This window comes from Penicillium hordei (assembly GCF_028827395.1).
Source record: "Penicillium hordei strain IBT 12815 chromosome Unknown utg000005l_segment0_segment0, whole genome shotgun sequence".
In the NCBI taxonomy this organism is placed as follows: Eukaryota; Fungi; Ascomycota; class Eurotiomycetes; order Eurotiales; family Aspergillaceae; genus Penicillium; species Penicillium hordei.
Genome location: NW_026623146.1, coordinates 1,885,789 through 1,901,274, shown reverse-complemented (window position 1 = coordinate 1,901,274; position 15,486 = coordinate 1,885,789). Strand labels below are relative to the sequence as shown.

At 48.2% G+C, this 15,486-nt stretch overlaps 5 protein-coding genes across 5 annotated transcripts; 3 read left to right on the top strand and 2 right to left on the bottom strand.

Moving 5' to 3' along the window:
- Window positions 1–1,413: 1,413 nt before the first annotated feature.
- N7537_009666 (cytochrome P450) lies at window positions 1,414–3,194 on the top strand (the record flags this gene model as incomplete). Its single annotated transcript, XM_056900720.1, has 4 exons — window positions 1,414–1,548; window positions 1,606–1,821; window positions 1,892–1,915; window positions 1,965–3,194. 4 exons carry the CDS (start codon window positions 1,414–1,416, stop codon window positions 3,192–3,194), a joined length of 1,605 nt encoding a protein of 534 aa, XP_056749388.1.
- Window positions 3,195–5,461: 2,267 nt separating this feature from the next.
- Window positions 5,462–6,702, top strand: N7537_009665 (uncharacterized protein; the record flags this gene model as incomplete). The annotated part of the gene is made up of 3 exons (XM_056900719.1): window positions 5,462–5,564; window positions 5,728–5,858; window positions 5,965–6,702. The coding sequence occupies 3 exons, from the start codon at window positions 5,462–5,464 to the stop codon at window positions 6,700–6,702; spliced, it is 972 nt and encodes a 323-aa protein (XP_056749387.1).
- A 447-nt stretch (window positions 6,703–7,149) lies between these two features.
- N7537_009664 (putative actin polymerization protein Bzz1) lies at window positions 7,150–9,698 on the bottom strand (the record flags this gene model as incomplete). The annotated part of the gene is made up of 6 exons (XM_056900718.1): window positions 7,150–7,544; window positions 7,601–8,747; window positions 8,820–8,900; window positions 8,953–9,480; window positions 9,568–9,594; window positions 9,654–9,698. The coding sequence occupies 6 exons, from the start codon at window positions 9,696–9,698 to the stop codon at window positions 7,150–7,152; spliced, it is 2,223 nt and encodes a 740-aa protein (XP_056749386.1).
- Window positions 9,699–9,887: 189 nt separating this feature from the next.
- dbp5 (ATP-dependent RNA helicase DBP5) lies at window positions 9,888–12,114 on the top strand (the record flags this gene model as incomplete). Its single annotated transcript, XM_056900717.1, has 7 exons — window positions 9,888–9,967; window positions 10,200–10,387; window positions 10,499–10,667; window positions 10,735–11,232; window positions 11,293–11,530; window positions 11,580–11,780; window positions 11,836–12,114. 7 exons carry the CDS (start codon window positions 9,888–9,890, stop codon window positions 12,112–12,114), a joined length of 1,653 nt encoding a protein of 550 aa, XP_056749385.1.
- A 558-nt stretch (window positions 12,115–12,672) lies between these two features.
- N7537_009662 (fungal specific transcription factor domain-containing protein) lies at window positions 12,673–15,003 on the bottom strand (the record flags this gene model as incomplete). Its single annotated transcript, XM_056900716.1, has 6 exons — window positions 12,673–13,035; window positions 13,095–13,386; window positions 13,438–13,858; window positions 13,910–14,655; window positions 14,805–14,870; window positions 14,939–15,003. The coding sequence occupies 6 exons, from the start codon at window positions 15,001–15,003 to the stop codon at window positions 12,673–12,675; spliced, it is 1,953 nt and encodes a 650-aa protein (XP_056749384.1).
- Window positions 15,004–15,486: the final 483 nt, after the last annotated feature.

Below are 15,486 nucleotides of genomic sequence, written 5' to 3'. Positions count from 1 at the left end.
ACAAGTTAAAAAATTACCTTAATTCTTCCTGATTATAAATGCACCTCACTTGGAATCTTTGGAAACTATTTTGGGCTCTGATTTCCAAATACACAGCCCGAGGCAACCAAATACTGTGCGATGGATCTATGTTCTATGTGTTGCGCGGCTATTTTTGTGTGTACTTCGACTCTTTTACCTTGTGCTTGGCATTGCCTTTCAAGATTGTTTCCGAGTGGCTTAGGCATGCAAAATTGATTGAAGGCCACGCAATCGATTATAGATATAAGCTTGGTGACATATGACTTGACTACCTGATAGGCACATAATACGAAAGACTGTGATCACATATTCAAAATATGAAATGGTGTACAGGAATACAGTCAGCTTTTATGCAGGTAGCTATAACAACCCTATAGAAAAGATACCAGGTCATTTTAAAAGCCCCAAGCATTGTGGTGAAGATTCCAGGGGCCTGATATTCGGATGGGCTCGCTAGTGACTGGAAAGCCATGATCGGTACTGGCATCGGCCTGATCGGCCTGGTTTTGGTCCTGTGATTTGGTGTGTGGGGCATCCGGTATATCAAGCCTGCTTTGTTATGTCATATTATGTGCATATGAGAGATATGTGCAGAGTTGATGACCCTAAAGTACTGCTCAATCACCCTCAGAGACCCTAATGGGAAATGTAGGTGTTAGGAAAGATACCTATACTAACCAAGAGTGTCTATCTCTATCCTCTCAGTTCGCTGCCAGTAACGACGATACCAACCCCGACATCATATTCTTGACAAAATATGCCACGGCATTCCGCTGCGGTTGTGGACCTCGCGTGGTTACTGGCTGTCCTCACAACCAAAAGTGGCCAAGGAAATAACTCTGTCATTCAATTTAAGGGTTAAGAGCCCGGTAAGTGAGAGGGGAGGGTGGCCGTTATACACATGTTTACTATCAAATTCGGGGAATGTGGGGCCATCTCCTGCGATGAACAAGATACTCGACGCTACGACTCTGACGTATTAATGAATGGATGGGAGTACACGAGTGTAGCCGCTCCCCAGTGGGCAGTATACCAACGTAGAAGGAAAAGTAGATAGCGGAAATACTGAAGCATAGTGTGATTGGTTGCAAAGTAAAAGGTTGCCATGGCCATTGAAATTGTATAGAGGCCTTTCGGTGAAAACGTACCCCCACGTTCACTCCGACGCCCACCTCCGCATCCGCAGTTATACACACATCCCACTCCCACCTCCGAGATCGACCAATATACTGGGGTTGGGCTATGCTATAATGTCAAAGATGGATCTAAGTAACAGTATTTATAAAGCAATGGATATCTCTAGGGATACTCGGACCGCAATGTCAATCTTTTTATTCTTAAGAATGTACCTTTGATTCACTGAATTGTCAAAATAATCCTGAACTGCTCCAAATGCTATCAGTTACTGCGCTAGTAGGGGCAGCTATTGCTGTCCTACTTCTTCCTCGCGTTCTCAGAATCGGACGTCGACCAAAGAACTACCCCCCGGGACCTCTAACATTGCCCATTTTGGGGAACATTCATCAGGTATGTGATAAGGTGCTCTTTCAGATGAAGAACTTTGAACTAACTTTTCGCCTTTAGATGCCATCTCAAGATGCCCATCTTCAATTCGAAAAATGGGCACGTGAATATGGCCCAATATACAGTTTAATCCTGGGCACCAAGTGTCTGATTGTGTTGTCCAGTGATGAGGCAGTCAAAGAGCTTTTGGATAAAAGAAGTGGTATATATTCGCACCGGCCAGAGTTGTATATTGGCCAGATTTTGTGCAGCGGTGACCTCAGAATGCTGATGATGGTAAGCTGAGAAGTGTGGCTAACTGTTTTTGGGGTTTATCTCGTAGCTAACCAATTCTTCCATTTTTCAGGGCTACGGACCAACATGGCGCGGGGTATGTATTACTGATTATCATTTCGATATTTGTGCTCACTGGATTCCAGTTCCGCAAAATGGTGCATGGCTTACTTAACGTTACGACATCCAAGAAATATCTACCTTATCAAATGTTGGAGAATCGGCAAATGTTGTATCAGTTCCTGACGGAACCAGAAGGATTCTTGAAGCACATTCGACGATACTCCAACGCCCTCACGACCACGATGGTTTTTGGATGGCGCACGCCTACATACGAAGACGAGAAGATGATGCAATTATTTAACGGCTTCTCGGAATTCGCAGATCTCAACCAGACCGGAACAGCAGCGATCATTGACTTCTTCCCGTGGCTGCGGAAACTACCCGAGTTTCTTCTCCCAGCACAACAAAAAGCAAAGGACCTCCACAAAAAAGAGAAAGCATTATATCTGAGCCATTGGTTGCGAGCAAAGGAAGAGGTTCAACAAAACACAATCAAGCCATGCTTCTCCGTAGGAATGTACAAAGCGCAGAAAGAGGACGGTTTCAGCGACGACCAAGCAGCTTATATCTCCGGAACCCTCCTAGAAGCCGGCTCAGACACTACATCAAGCACATTATACGCCTTCGTTCAAGCCATGCTACTGTACCCAGATGTTCAACGCAAAGCCCAAGAAGAAATCGAAAGGGTGGTAGGTTCGGGTCGCCTACCCGTCATGGAAGACCTGTCCGGACTACAGTACGTACGAGGCTGCATGAAAGAAACAGTCCGCTGGATGCCGACAACCATCCTTGGAGCCGTTCCACACGCAGTCACACAAGACGACGAGTACAAAGGGTACTTTATACCAAAGGGGGCTGGCGTGATGAACAATGTGTGGGGCGTCCACATGGACCCGGGTCGTCATCCCAGCCCGCGGGTATTCAACCCCGACCGGTACCACGACGACTACCAGAGCTTCGGAGAGGCAGCGGCAAACGCGGATCCGTCGAAGCGGGATGTGTTCACCTTTGGTGCGGGCCGTCGTATATGTCCTGGTATCCATGTTGCCGAGCGCAGTCTGTTCCTCGGCATGTCGCGCATTCTGTGGGCGTTCGATATTACGCCGGAAACTGATACGGCAGGAACGCCTATTCTGCCTGATCCTGATCGCTTGACGCAAGGATTTGTGTGTATGCCTGAAGAGTTCCCGGCGAAGATAACACCAAGGTCACAGGAGAGAGCGGATTTGGTCATGAGCGAGTGGAAAGAGGCGGAGAAAGAGTGTCTTGATCCTAAAACAAGACAGTGGATGCAGTCACCTGTGGAAGTATGAATTGATGGATGGAATAACTGTTTGCTGTGTCATTTATGTATTTGCGGTGCCGGGGTTAAATCAAAGAAGAGAAATATTCGTACTTTAGCGATTTTTGACTGGAGGGGACAAATCTAACTCCAAAGTCTTCAGACTAAGAGCTGTCAGGCAGCCAATGATATATAGGTATAGAGAATGCTCCACACAAGATGTGCATCCTCAAACCCACTCCTATCATCTTAGGGGCTTGGAAAAAGTTGATATAACTGGTATTCGTGTAACCCGGGTTCTACGCAGGAAAGAAGAATGAAAATAGGGGGTTTATACCTCATTTTTCCGAGATGTAAGTTCTGGGCTCAGATCTCGGCCAACCTTACACCCCTGGCAGGTCTCGGTCAGCATGGTACGGACGGACGTGTGTGGAAGATATTGAGATATGTGTTATTACCCGTGTGTGGTGCTAGCTCTAAATTGGTCAAATAGTCGGTGTAACCTAGTGTAAGTTTTAGTAGCAACTATGCGGTGAAACAGAAGACCCGAAAGGGTATTATCGCCGCCATATAATATCCGATTTGAGCCAGGTCGGACAAGAGATTGATATGAGCCATATAACTCAGCGAACGGGGTGCTCTTCCCGCACACATATCCCATGCCATCCTTGAAACGTAAATAACATTGCTCATTCCAAGGGGGAATGCTGGGGTACTAATATAAATAGTCCTGTCCGCACCTTGCGATGGTCTTCCTGAAACTCTCAGGATACTATTCTGTTTGAGATGATAACCTGCAGCCATCGAGTTAACGCAAGTTCCAATTGTCACACGAGCGATCGCAGTTCTTGGTGCGAGATAACCAAGACCGGCCGAACTCCTATCTTGAAATGTGCTTGTCTTCCAGATATTTGGGAAATCGATTATGATAATTCCAATACTTGTGAACCGCTTCCTAGCCGACAGATGCATCTCAAGATATCAGTGGGAAGACGATCATTATCCCGAGGTCCGAGAAAGGTATAACCTCAAGGCCCTTGGAATCAGATATCAGAGATGTCGAAGCTACCCCTTGAATGCTTAAGTGCAAATTCCCACTTTTTTTTTCTCAGACGAAATAGGCGACTTCCGGTACAGAAAGGAGAAAAAGAGCCAACGCACAATGTGCCGTGTGACCCAACAGGCGACAGGATTATTCAAAGTGAAGGATCCCGCTTTTGGGGAAAAACCAGTGGAAAGGAAAAATGCCTCAGGTTTATATAAATGGCGCATACTGCGGGGCCCTGAGATTCGGTTTTGGGGTGGTTATGATTGGTCGGTGAGCTGACAGCTGAGAGCTTGTTTCTTTTCTTTTTTTTCCTTTACTTTTGTTTGGTGGATCTTCGTGTATACCGAGAAAGGGAAATAGATGGAGATTGAGGAGCATTGAAACAAAATTGACAAAATACTTCACCGAGAGAGAAAGATATGAAACATTGGCGGTTGAGGGGGGAAATGAGTGAAATGGGTGAAAATGCCCTAACACAGCACAGCCACCTCCAGATGCAGATGGTCCACGATTTACATCAGCCCCATGGTGGAACGGGCGTCTCGATTGCCGAGTTAAAAAAAATAAAAGAAAATAAATAAAAAATAGAAGTGATAGGTATTAGCTCAGATCCACGTGAAAACAGAAGAGCATCAAAAAGAAATGTATGAGGCATTTCTATCTGGCATGGTAGTATTGGGGGAATTTGGAGACACTCCCGGTATCTCAATTTATCAGTGAACTCCAACCGATTTACGAAAATCCCTCATAGCTATAGTATCCACAGGTTTCCCACTCTAAGGTACAGAGTATACGGGGTACATATAGTTATAAGTTAACACATGTATGTACTTTCTAGCCGTTTTACCCTTTTTGGTATATTCCGTCGGAGACCCACGTCCGCCACAAAAGTACCGCATAGTAGCATGAAACCATGGCCCAAGCTCCAGTCAAAATGAATCAAAGTAAGAAGAAAAAATCCCTGAAGCCACAAAGCCACAAAGTACAGAACCCTCTGAATGCACGAGCCAGTCCTAGTCGATCCTGTGGCTGTGACTACTTGGTCGAATCATAGGGTTGGCTTCTAGCGACACACACACGCCTGTTCCGAATAGAAAATGTAATAGAAAGGGAAAAAAGAAAAAGAAAAAAAAATAATAATATGTCTCTGTAATTGTCAATATCCCGGTTGACCCCTCAGTCCTACCTTACTACCTTACCACGGGACGATCTAAGAAAAAGGTATATAAGCTCCTCCCCGTCCACGCACCATGACCTCTCATCTTAACGAGGAATGCTTATCGACGGTCAAAAGTGGGCGTGTGAAGCTTGTATACGGGGCCACCGCGTTACCAGCTGCAAACACCATGGTTAGTACCTAAATAGCTAGCATTTTTCTTTTTTTTTGGGGGGTTTTTTTTTTCTTTTTCCCTATACCTCACCACTATACTAACCCCATGCTCTCCAACACCTCCATTGCTCTAACCCATAACCCATCAAAGCTCTTAAAACTGACCTTGACAAAAACCACACCTAGATCGTCCGTTGATTCGCATCAAGCGTAAAGGCCGGCCTTTCGCAACGTGTACAATGTGCAATGCAACGCCCTGCACATCTCCAATGGAGCACGCGCGCGCAAAACGTGACGCAGAGCTCAAATGTCCAAAAGTAACGCAAACACAAAACACAGCCAACCGGAAGCCATATCTTCGGCATATGGAAGAAGAGAAATTGCAAACGCCATGGTGCTGATTGGTGTTTGCTCTTTTTCTAGAAAGCCTCGAGCAACGGAAGACTCTATCCGCGGCATAACCCGACCGGTTTCCTTCCCATTGCCCCCCGTCCAAGTCCGGGTCCGTCGGGGTCGAATTCGGGTTCCGTGGGTGGGAAGCCTCTCTCAACGGCCGTGACAAACTCGAAGTCTAGGTCCGGGTCAAAATCGGCCTGCTCGACCTCGCCGGCTTCGTCGCCCGCGAAGACCCCTATCTACCATGATGCGGTTGGCGCAGGAGATTGGTCGGGCTCGGAGGGCTCGATAGCTAGGATTGAGTCATCCAGACACACTGTGTCTTTCTCTGGGTCAGGTATGTCCGGTTTGGACCCGAATCAGGCACTCAGCGCAGAGCAAGGTGGCTCCGCTTCACACTCCGCGCCGGGATCACTGTATGAATATCCCGTTACGTCGGAGGCTGAGGCCACAGCTGCTGCCTTGTTCGATCCTGCATATTCTCTCCGGCCTTCTACGCTGGCTGTTTCGGGTTCGCAGCTCGCGCAGACGTTGACCATGATTAGTCCGCTCGAAGGGGTGAACCCCTTTGACTTCTCGCTGGACCCTGCGCTGGAATTGGGTGATAGCACATTGGGATATTTGAACGAGGCCGACCTAAATATGGGTTTGGAGTTGCCGGCTATGGAGGAAGTGTTTCATGTCGAGGATTGGTCTAGGTATATGTGGTCGGCTGAGACAGGGTTTGAGCATTTAGATACTGGATTTCCACCTGTGTCGCAATAACAGGAGGGGTCCAGGCAGCGAACCTGGCCAACAACTCGCATGATGATTGATGATTATGATTTTATTTCTTCGTGGTTGAAGACATATATACAAAATGGAAGAGCGGAAGCATGGGCTCGGGTGCTGTTTTGTGATCTCTTTTACTGCATCTACAAAGCTATACCTACAATCGGAACAGTTTCAACTTTCATGCGGGTTCAATGGAAACAACGTGTCCTATGCTCTATCCGAGACTCCGAATGGATGCCAAGCACGAATGCCCCCGATGCTCCTTGCTGATGTAAAATAATGACGATAACGGCACTGGTGACGCCGACTATACAGGAGAGTGAACAAAATTCGACAGAAAGCAGGCCTAGACCTTCCAAGACCACACAAACAGACAAGCGTCAACCGCTCAAGAAAAATGTACGAAGGGCCAAATAAGTACTACATAGACGTCCCAACCTACACCTCCTGGATGTAGTTCGCCGGAACGCTCTTCGTAACACCGCCCCGTTCGACGTCGGCCCATCCATCACCACTATCCCGGTTGATTAGGACAAATCGGTCACCCTCTGCCATATTCCACTCCATATCGCTGCGGGCTTCGTACTCGTACAATGCCTCGACATATTGCAATTTCTTGGCTCCTCGTCTGGGTGCGACGGCTGGGCCGACACGCTTCGGTGCAGCGCTTCCCGCCAGGGAGGCTGAGGAATTTGAGTACGTGGACCCAGGTCGCTCAGGCATACTGGGGCTAGCGGATGGCACGGGAGATGGCGTTGGGGCAGCTTCAACATACGTGGCTGGAACAAGTCCTTCGTTGGCTCCGGATCGCACACGCAGCCATCCAGAACCATCTGTGTGATTGTTAGTAAAAATCTTGGGGTGTAAACAATAAGACAAGAGGACGTACCATCTGGTTGGAGGATCACCACTTCGTCCCCATCTTCCACGCTGACCTCATCTGAGCCGGTGGCTTGATACGCGTACAGCATCTTACCTCGTGGCTCCTTCGATCTCGAGGCCATGCCAGAGTCGCTCGGCGGAGGTGCAGTCACGTATGCTGTCGGAGGTGGTGCTAGCACCCGGTTCCTCTTCGCGGCAGTGGCAGCTGGCTTTGTCTCTGCAACGGGAGCTCGAGGCTCCTCTGCTGGGCTTTCGGGTGTGGGCTGGGTGGTAGCATTCGATACCGACCGAGCCGTACTGGCCGCATATCCTGAGCTAAGGGAGTTCATTGTGTTTTGTCGCGTCAGGGACGGGGCGGCAGTGGAAGCTGTAGGGGTGCCGACATCCACAACAGGCATGGCACCAGCCTGTTCCTGTCGCAAGCCCTTGAGTTTCTTCTTGTCTTCCTTGGTTTGCTCGCCTGGGCACTCCGCGGGCACCTTCATTTGGCATTTACTATGACAGGTGTAACCACAATCGCGACAATCAAAGCCCTTGGCGGACAGGCCCCAAATTCGCTCGCCGCAAAGATCACAATTTGTCGGGATCTTAAATGTCTGAGAGCGGAAATTGTGGTTCTGGGCTCCCAACGACAAATCTCCAGCCACTGCCATGATAGTCGCCGTTTCTACCTCGGCTGTAACCCATTTGCGATCAACTTCGTGCAAGGATTCTTGGGTATAGAAAATGGATCGCACAACATCTAGCTCGTTTCGATTGTCTTTGCCCTGTTGAATATTTTCCCGTACTTTCTTGCTTCCTTCAACCTCGCGCTTCTTCCGGTCTGACTCAACTCGTAGTTCGCGGATTTGAGTTTTGCTTTTACTCAGGACGTTGCGCAGGAAGACCTTGGCTGCCTCGTCGGCGATGATTGAAGCATCGTCGTGCCATACTGGACTCGGCTCAAATGCTAGGTTTGCAGGTTCCTGCGATTGCGTCACATTGTGCTGGAGGAACATCAAAGAGTCCAGGCGCGGGTTGTTTCTAGGAATTTCGACAAGAAGATTGGCTATGTGCTCGGTGCTACTTGAAAGAGATGCTTTCTCAAGTTGGGCGGCGAGCGACCACATCAAGTTCATTTTTGCGACTCGTGTTTCATTGAGGTTTTGTAATCCCTGGCCGGAAGTATGAGTACCATTGTTGATCCAAGGTATTTTGGGGGGGTGGGGGTGACAGGTTTATCTTACATCGATCACCTCAGGGACATATTCATGGTAAAATTTCTCCTTGAGCTTATTTGTCACATTGATGCCGATGAGATAGAGGTTCTACCCGCAAGTTAGCATTAGAACACGGAGTTTTCAGTTGAATGAGCCATGCCTTATAGTTGTTCATCTCCAGTATTTGTTGTTGATATGCTGTTTGTGCTTTGCCCTTGCCATGATCGAAAGCGGACTCCATTTTCTTTCTGCGAGATTCAACCTCCTGGCATGCGCCATCGTATTTACCCTTCGCTTTTTTGAGATCGCCATATGCTGCCTCCCGTTCCTTCTCTAACTTTCCGTGATATTCAACATGGCATTTGCGGATCTCTTCATATTGGGTGGCAGCTTGTTTCAGAGGATCCGCCACCTGCACTATCAACTCCGAGGCAAACTTGTCTCGTTCGGCGGCGTGAGATTCCACGGCGTTTAATTGTGTGGTCCATGTAGTGAGCGATGCGCTTTCGAGGGAGCCGGGGGTTAAGGCAGGCGTATCGCCTACACTCAAGGGGCTGATCTTCTTCGACTTGCGGTCGTAGTACTTTTTGCACAGGGCCGTTAACTTGGATGCGTATTCCTTCTCAATGGCACTACGCTCGCGGTAGAATTGGTGTATTTCGTCTACCCATAATATACCATTTGAGACCTGTGCAACATGTCTGCATTAGCTCCACTTCAAGCGTATAGGATGATCTGACGGGTTGGCTGCGGGGAAACGATGTCGGGACCATACCCAACTGTTAACTGGTTTGAAGGAGTCCTAGATGAATTAATCCAGTTAGTTATGAATCTGCGACCATCACCATCCAGTATATATACCTTTAACTCTGCTCCGAATTGGGGAGCAACGTCTGCGGCCGCCATGGCTAAATTGAGATCCCAAGGCAGACGCGCATAGGATGGCGCGGGAATGGAAGACCGAACAATGAGACGGGGTTGCCTGGTGTCAGCGCTGCTCTTTAATGAGCCACTTGTCTTGGTATCAACCAAAGTAGTGAATATCTCCAATTAGGCAGTGTTCAATGAGCTATTGAGGCCATTCAGACAAGAAGAATGAGCTCAATGGCCAAGGCGGGGAGAAGACCGGTCCCTGTGACAGTACCAAACATCCACGTTGCCGGTAGCCAATATGTGTCTTGGCAATCTATTACAATACAGATACATTTATTTCACTTTGACTCAATTCGGACTAGTTCCTATCCTTCGGCGTCATCTGTTTTTGCTCTTCCATTCGGAAGAGCTATTGTTTCCTTTTGGCTGTTGCTCTTCTCTTGGTGCTTGGGTTTTTAATTTCCGCCATTTCCCCCCCTCATAACTGAAGTCTTTATCGGTTGGCACCATCTTGACCCCCAATCGTGGACTCAGCCATCTAATTCCATTTCGAACTTTTCTTTACCCCACGACCAACCCCTCCACCTTTCCTTCTCCAACTCCTTCTGGTTTGTTGAGATACCAACCAGACTTTTGCGCCATGTCTGAAAATCCAGAGACTACCCCTGCTGGGGGTTCCTTGGCTGATCGTGTCACCAAACCTGACGAGTCCAAACCCACCGGTACGAAACGAAACCACGCCACCGTCGCAGATTCCTCCAGTCCACATGACCGGAAAACGTGCGATACCCCGGCTGATAGCTAATATATATTTCTTTTCTTTAAATTTACAGATTCCACCAATGTCTCCGCCGCCCCCAAGGAGGACGGGGCCTCTGCCCCCGCGCAGGGCTCGGCAGATCTCGAGGAGCCCGACTACACTGTTGCGGTGAAATTGAGCGATTTGCAAGCGGACCCCAACAACCCCCTGTTCTCAGTCAAGAGCTTTGAAGACCTGGGCCTGTAAGTGCTACTCATAGACATGCTGGTGCAAATGAGCGTCTCATAGCTAACTTGATTGACAATCCAGAGATGCGCGCATTCTGAAAGGTCTCTCGACCATGAACTTCCGCAAGCCATCCAAGGTGCAGGAGCGCGCTCTTCCCCTCTTGATGAGCAACCCCCCGAAGAATTTGGTTGGTCAGTCGCAGTCCGGTACCGGCAAAACCGCAGCCTTCGTCCTCAACATCCTCAGTCGTCTCGACCTCTCAACAGAGCAGTTGCAAATGACACCTCAAGCTCTAATCCTCGCTCCTACCCGTGAATTGGCTCGCCAGATTGTTGGTGTAATTCAGGTTATGGGTCAGTTCCTTGAGGGTCTCGTAATCGGCACTGCTGTTCCTGCCGATTCCAATGCTCGCCCATCGAAGATGGATTGCTCGGTTGTGGTTGGCACGCCTGGTACTGTTCAAGATATGATCAAGAAGCGTATCATGAACCCTACTGGCTTGAAAGTGCTTGTCCTGGACGAAGCGGATAACATGCTTGACCAGCAAGGCCTGGGAGATCAGTGTATCCGGGCCAAGGCGTAAGTACTTTTCTCACCCCCAACAGTCGAAGTTTTCAGCTAAAAGCTCCCCCTGGGTAGTATGATTCCCCGAACTGTTCAGATCGTCCTGTTTTCGGCAACATTCCCTGCTCACGTCTACCGCTATGCGGGCAAGTTTGCTCCTGCGGCAAACGAGATTACCCTCCAACATGAAGAGTTGACTGTTGATGGCATCAAACAACTCTACATGGATTGCAATACTGATGAAGAGAAGTATCAAAACCTCGTCCAGCTCTATGGTCTCCTTACTGTCGGATCCTCAATCATTTTCGTCCGGGTAAGTACCATCTAGGATTAAGATTGGAATATTGCTGATCTCCGTATAGACCCGTGCTTCTGCTGTTGAAATCGAGAAGCGTATGGTTGCTGAGGGTCACACTGTCGCCTCGTTGACTGGTGGTGTTGAGGGATCCCAGCGTGACGCGGTGATTGATTCCTTCCGCAGCGGTGAGGCTAAGGTTCTTATCACGACCAACGTCCTTGCTCGTGGAATCGATGTCTCCACAGTTTCCTTGGTCGTAAACTACGTGAGTTCATTATTTACCCGTTTTCACGTTCAAAACTAAACTTTCTCGCCTTCAGGATATTCCCGAGGAATACTCTTCCGGTCAGCGCACCAACACACCCGACTACCAGACCTATCTGCACCGCATCGGTCGTACTGGTCGCTTCGGTCGTATTGGCGTGGCAATCTCCTTTGTTTCCAACCGCAATGAGTGGGAGATGCTTCGCAAGATCCAAGAGCACTTCCAGTGCGTTATCGACCGCATTGATACCAGCGACTGGGATGAAGTAGAGGATATGATTAAGAAAACGATCAAGAATACCCGAGCTCAAGCCGACTTTGTCAAGAGCAACTAAGATACATTGATCCCTTTTCTCCATCACAACATTCTGATCTGAAAAAATCATTCCACATCCCATGCTCCCATGCTTTGAAGAGTGACGAAATCTCTTCTTTTCTTTTTCTTTTCGCGGGCCAATGGGGTTGAGGGGAAATTAGATACCTATTTGCGTGCATGGCTGCCCCTACAGCCAATTCCATTTCTCCTGGGCTGCATTTGCCAGGCATGCCAAAGAAGCAGCTGGCTTCAAGTCAATGAAGCCAATTGCTACTCAAAAAAAAGAAAAATTCCCCCAAAAAACACGGTCTCTTTTTGTTTCATTTCAACCTGTTTGTAGGTTTTCTTCCTTTCTTCCTTTCGTGTCACTATGGATTCTTCCTGTGGGTCGTTCTTTCGGCACCTGTTAATCTGTGTTTTGTTGTATGTATTCTGGTGGATTCTACCATACCCTTGACGGTTATGAGTACCCCTTAACGGAGGCAAATTGACGAGGCAGGCCTGCAGCCCGTTTCGAATACCCAAGCTCTTCTATCGCGACTATAGACATGAAACCACCGCAACACAGGAAGTCCCCTTAAAACAACCACTGATTAAATGCAACCCCAAAATCCATGTTATTGAACAAATCCAAGCCATCAACTTCGATCATAGGATCAAAGTCAAAAGCAGAAGTATCCCCAAGATTTGAGTCCGGAAGAATTGACTGGGGTTCCAGAATCTCATCAATGATCCTAGAGAACAGTTGGCTGGCCCGTTGAAATAGAGCATAGTTGGCATTATCCGGCCGAACGATAGATTCAAGATGCGAAATAAAGACACTTAAATTGCGGATAAGTGCCGATCTCGAACCTTCGTAGAGGAACGGCTCGCCTGTGCGTTTTTGGTGCTGCAAGGCTTTGATGAGTAGACTGGCACTGGGGAAGCCGTATAACAGGACCTGTCATGCACTCAGTGTTAGAATGGAGCAGAATCATGTTTCTTTTTGATAGTACATACCGTCCACGCAAAATCTGGCCGGAGATCGACCATTTGTTCGCGTTGCATGCCTAAGGTCAAGACCGTTGATAGTATGTCGGCGCTCACGGAGAGCAGTGCTGTGTTTCCGCGCGGGTTATTCTTCCCGGCGATGAGTCGTTGGATGAGGAAGTCATTGTATAGATATGCCAGATATGAAATAATCATCATGAGGCACACGGCTACATGTAAGTTTTGATCCCAACATTGTGGGGTGTAGCGTAAGCAATTAGGGAGCGAATCCCATGCTAGATGACATCGCTGCGAAATATTTCTGTATGGTATTAGCTGGTGAACATAAAGTAGAAAGAATGTGATGATATACCTGAGCATATTTTCCATCTCCGGTGTCACGTTCTGCAAAGAGACCTCGAGAATCTCATCCCGAAATGTACTGATGATAAATCGCACTCGTATCCATGATGACCGCTGGACTACTCCGTTGCGACTCCAGCCATTCTCGTCAATATAGTCGTGAGAGTAATTCAAGACCATATTATCGGTAGCGAGTGCCTCATCGCTGATATCAAGGGGCATGCGACAATCGGCGTATCGCCATGGTATTCTTGGCGGTCGACCTAAGAAGGTGGCTATGCTTTTGTCCAGCTGATAAGCTGCAGCGAATTGACGTCTGCGCGACTCTAAGAGAAACTCGGGCACATCGCTCGAGGTCTTGAAGTCACGGTGGAGACCAAGTGCGAAGATGTCGGTGGAAAGCTCGCCTAGTCGCTTCCAGCAGGCGGGGCCTAGAAGGTGTTAGGAAATGCATTATGGCAGATGGATTGGGCTGAGCAAACTTGAATCGCCATGTACTATATCCGACAACAGGAGAATCTCATGTAATAGCCATATTGTTAGGTCATTAAGTGGCGTAAGGATTTTGCAAATGTGCAATGCGGCATCGCTCGCTGCAAGCATCTTACGCGCATATTGAGACCGTGAAGTTTGGTCCTCATCGAACCTATTACTAGCAAGCCCCAGATATCTTGCTCGACCAGCGAGAGCGCAGAGAAGCCCAATGATCTCAAGGCGGATTGCTGGACCCGTAAATAGCGTATGGAAGTCCCGCCCTTGTGTTGTAGACGGAACCTCAAAAATCTCAGATGTGTTTTGTATTATGTTCACAGTCAATGAAGATGTGAAATCAGCAAGATTATGGTCTGATATGCTCTCTTTGCACATAGACCCAACCGGACCAAGGCTGTTGAGCACGAATGGTGCCGGTATAATCGCGCTTTGGCTCAGTGCATAATACTCGCGGATCAGGGCTTCAACTTTCGCAAAATCGTTGAGTGTTAGTAGAACTTCGGAGATCTTGTGGACCCAGTACGGTGGCAGGACTCTCTGGGCAGATTCGATCTCCAGGCCCAGAGCATGACCTTCCGAGCCCAAGTCGACATCCTCGGTTAGGGGGGATACGAAGCTCGTGGGGCCGAAGTACCCAGAAAGCAATGGTTGGGTACGGGCTATGCGTCCAGAAGAATCCTCTTGTCCCGCATTTGTGACATCGGGGTTGAGCGATGTCTCGTTTGAATGAGGGTTCCTGCGAAACAGCAATCATAAGAGCCTGATATGTATACATATGGGATATAGCTACAAAAGTGCATTGCGGTGGTAATTGACCACTGGCACAATGATGTAAACTCGAAAATGAGACAAAAAACAATAAGAGTGGATTTATGATTGACGCACCTTGCTGATGGAGGTCGATCAAAGGGAACTCCCTCTGCCAATGGGAAGATACGGCGGCCCTTGGCCCTCGTCAGGGGAGCGGGGTGATAGTAACATCGCATGGAAACCCCACGATCTCTGCAGCGAGTACATACAGGTAATGCATGGTCGCAACGGACTTTGTCTCTGCGACATGGCTCGCAGGAGGCTGGCTTGCCATTCCGACGACGCGATGTACTGCCGTGGATATATGTAATTAGCGTGTGGCATTAAAATATGAACCAAAATCCTTTACCTCATGGGGAAATACAGGTTCTGGCTTAATTGTAGTGTTTCTCAGAGCAAAATGCAATCCAAGGAGTTTCGGTGTTCGCTACTCCGACCAGTTAGATTGAACTCCGAGGAACTCCGGTGGAAACCGGTGGGTGGATCTACTATGGAAGCTGGGGAAAGCTTTAGAATAGATGTATACCGCTATTTCTATACAATACTACATGATAATCAAAGCCAAGAAACTAATATAAAACAATATCTCCTCCTGATTGTACACAGCCTGCAGATAAGCCCCTCAGATAACGTGAGGAGAAAGATAAGTCACATGGTGACGCTGTACTTCCCCTCCTCACAGCGCTCTTTTCTCCCTTCCTTTCCTTTCTGTTTCTTGTAAACTCTCTTCATATCTTTGCTTCATCACCCTGAAGCC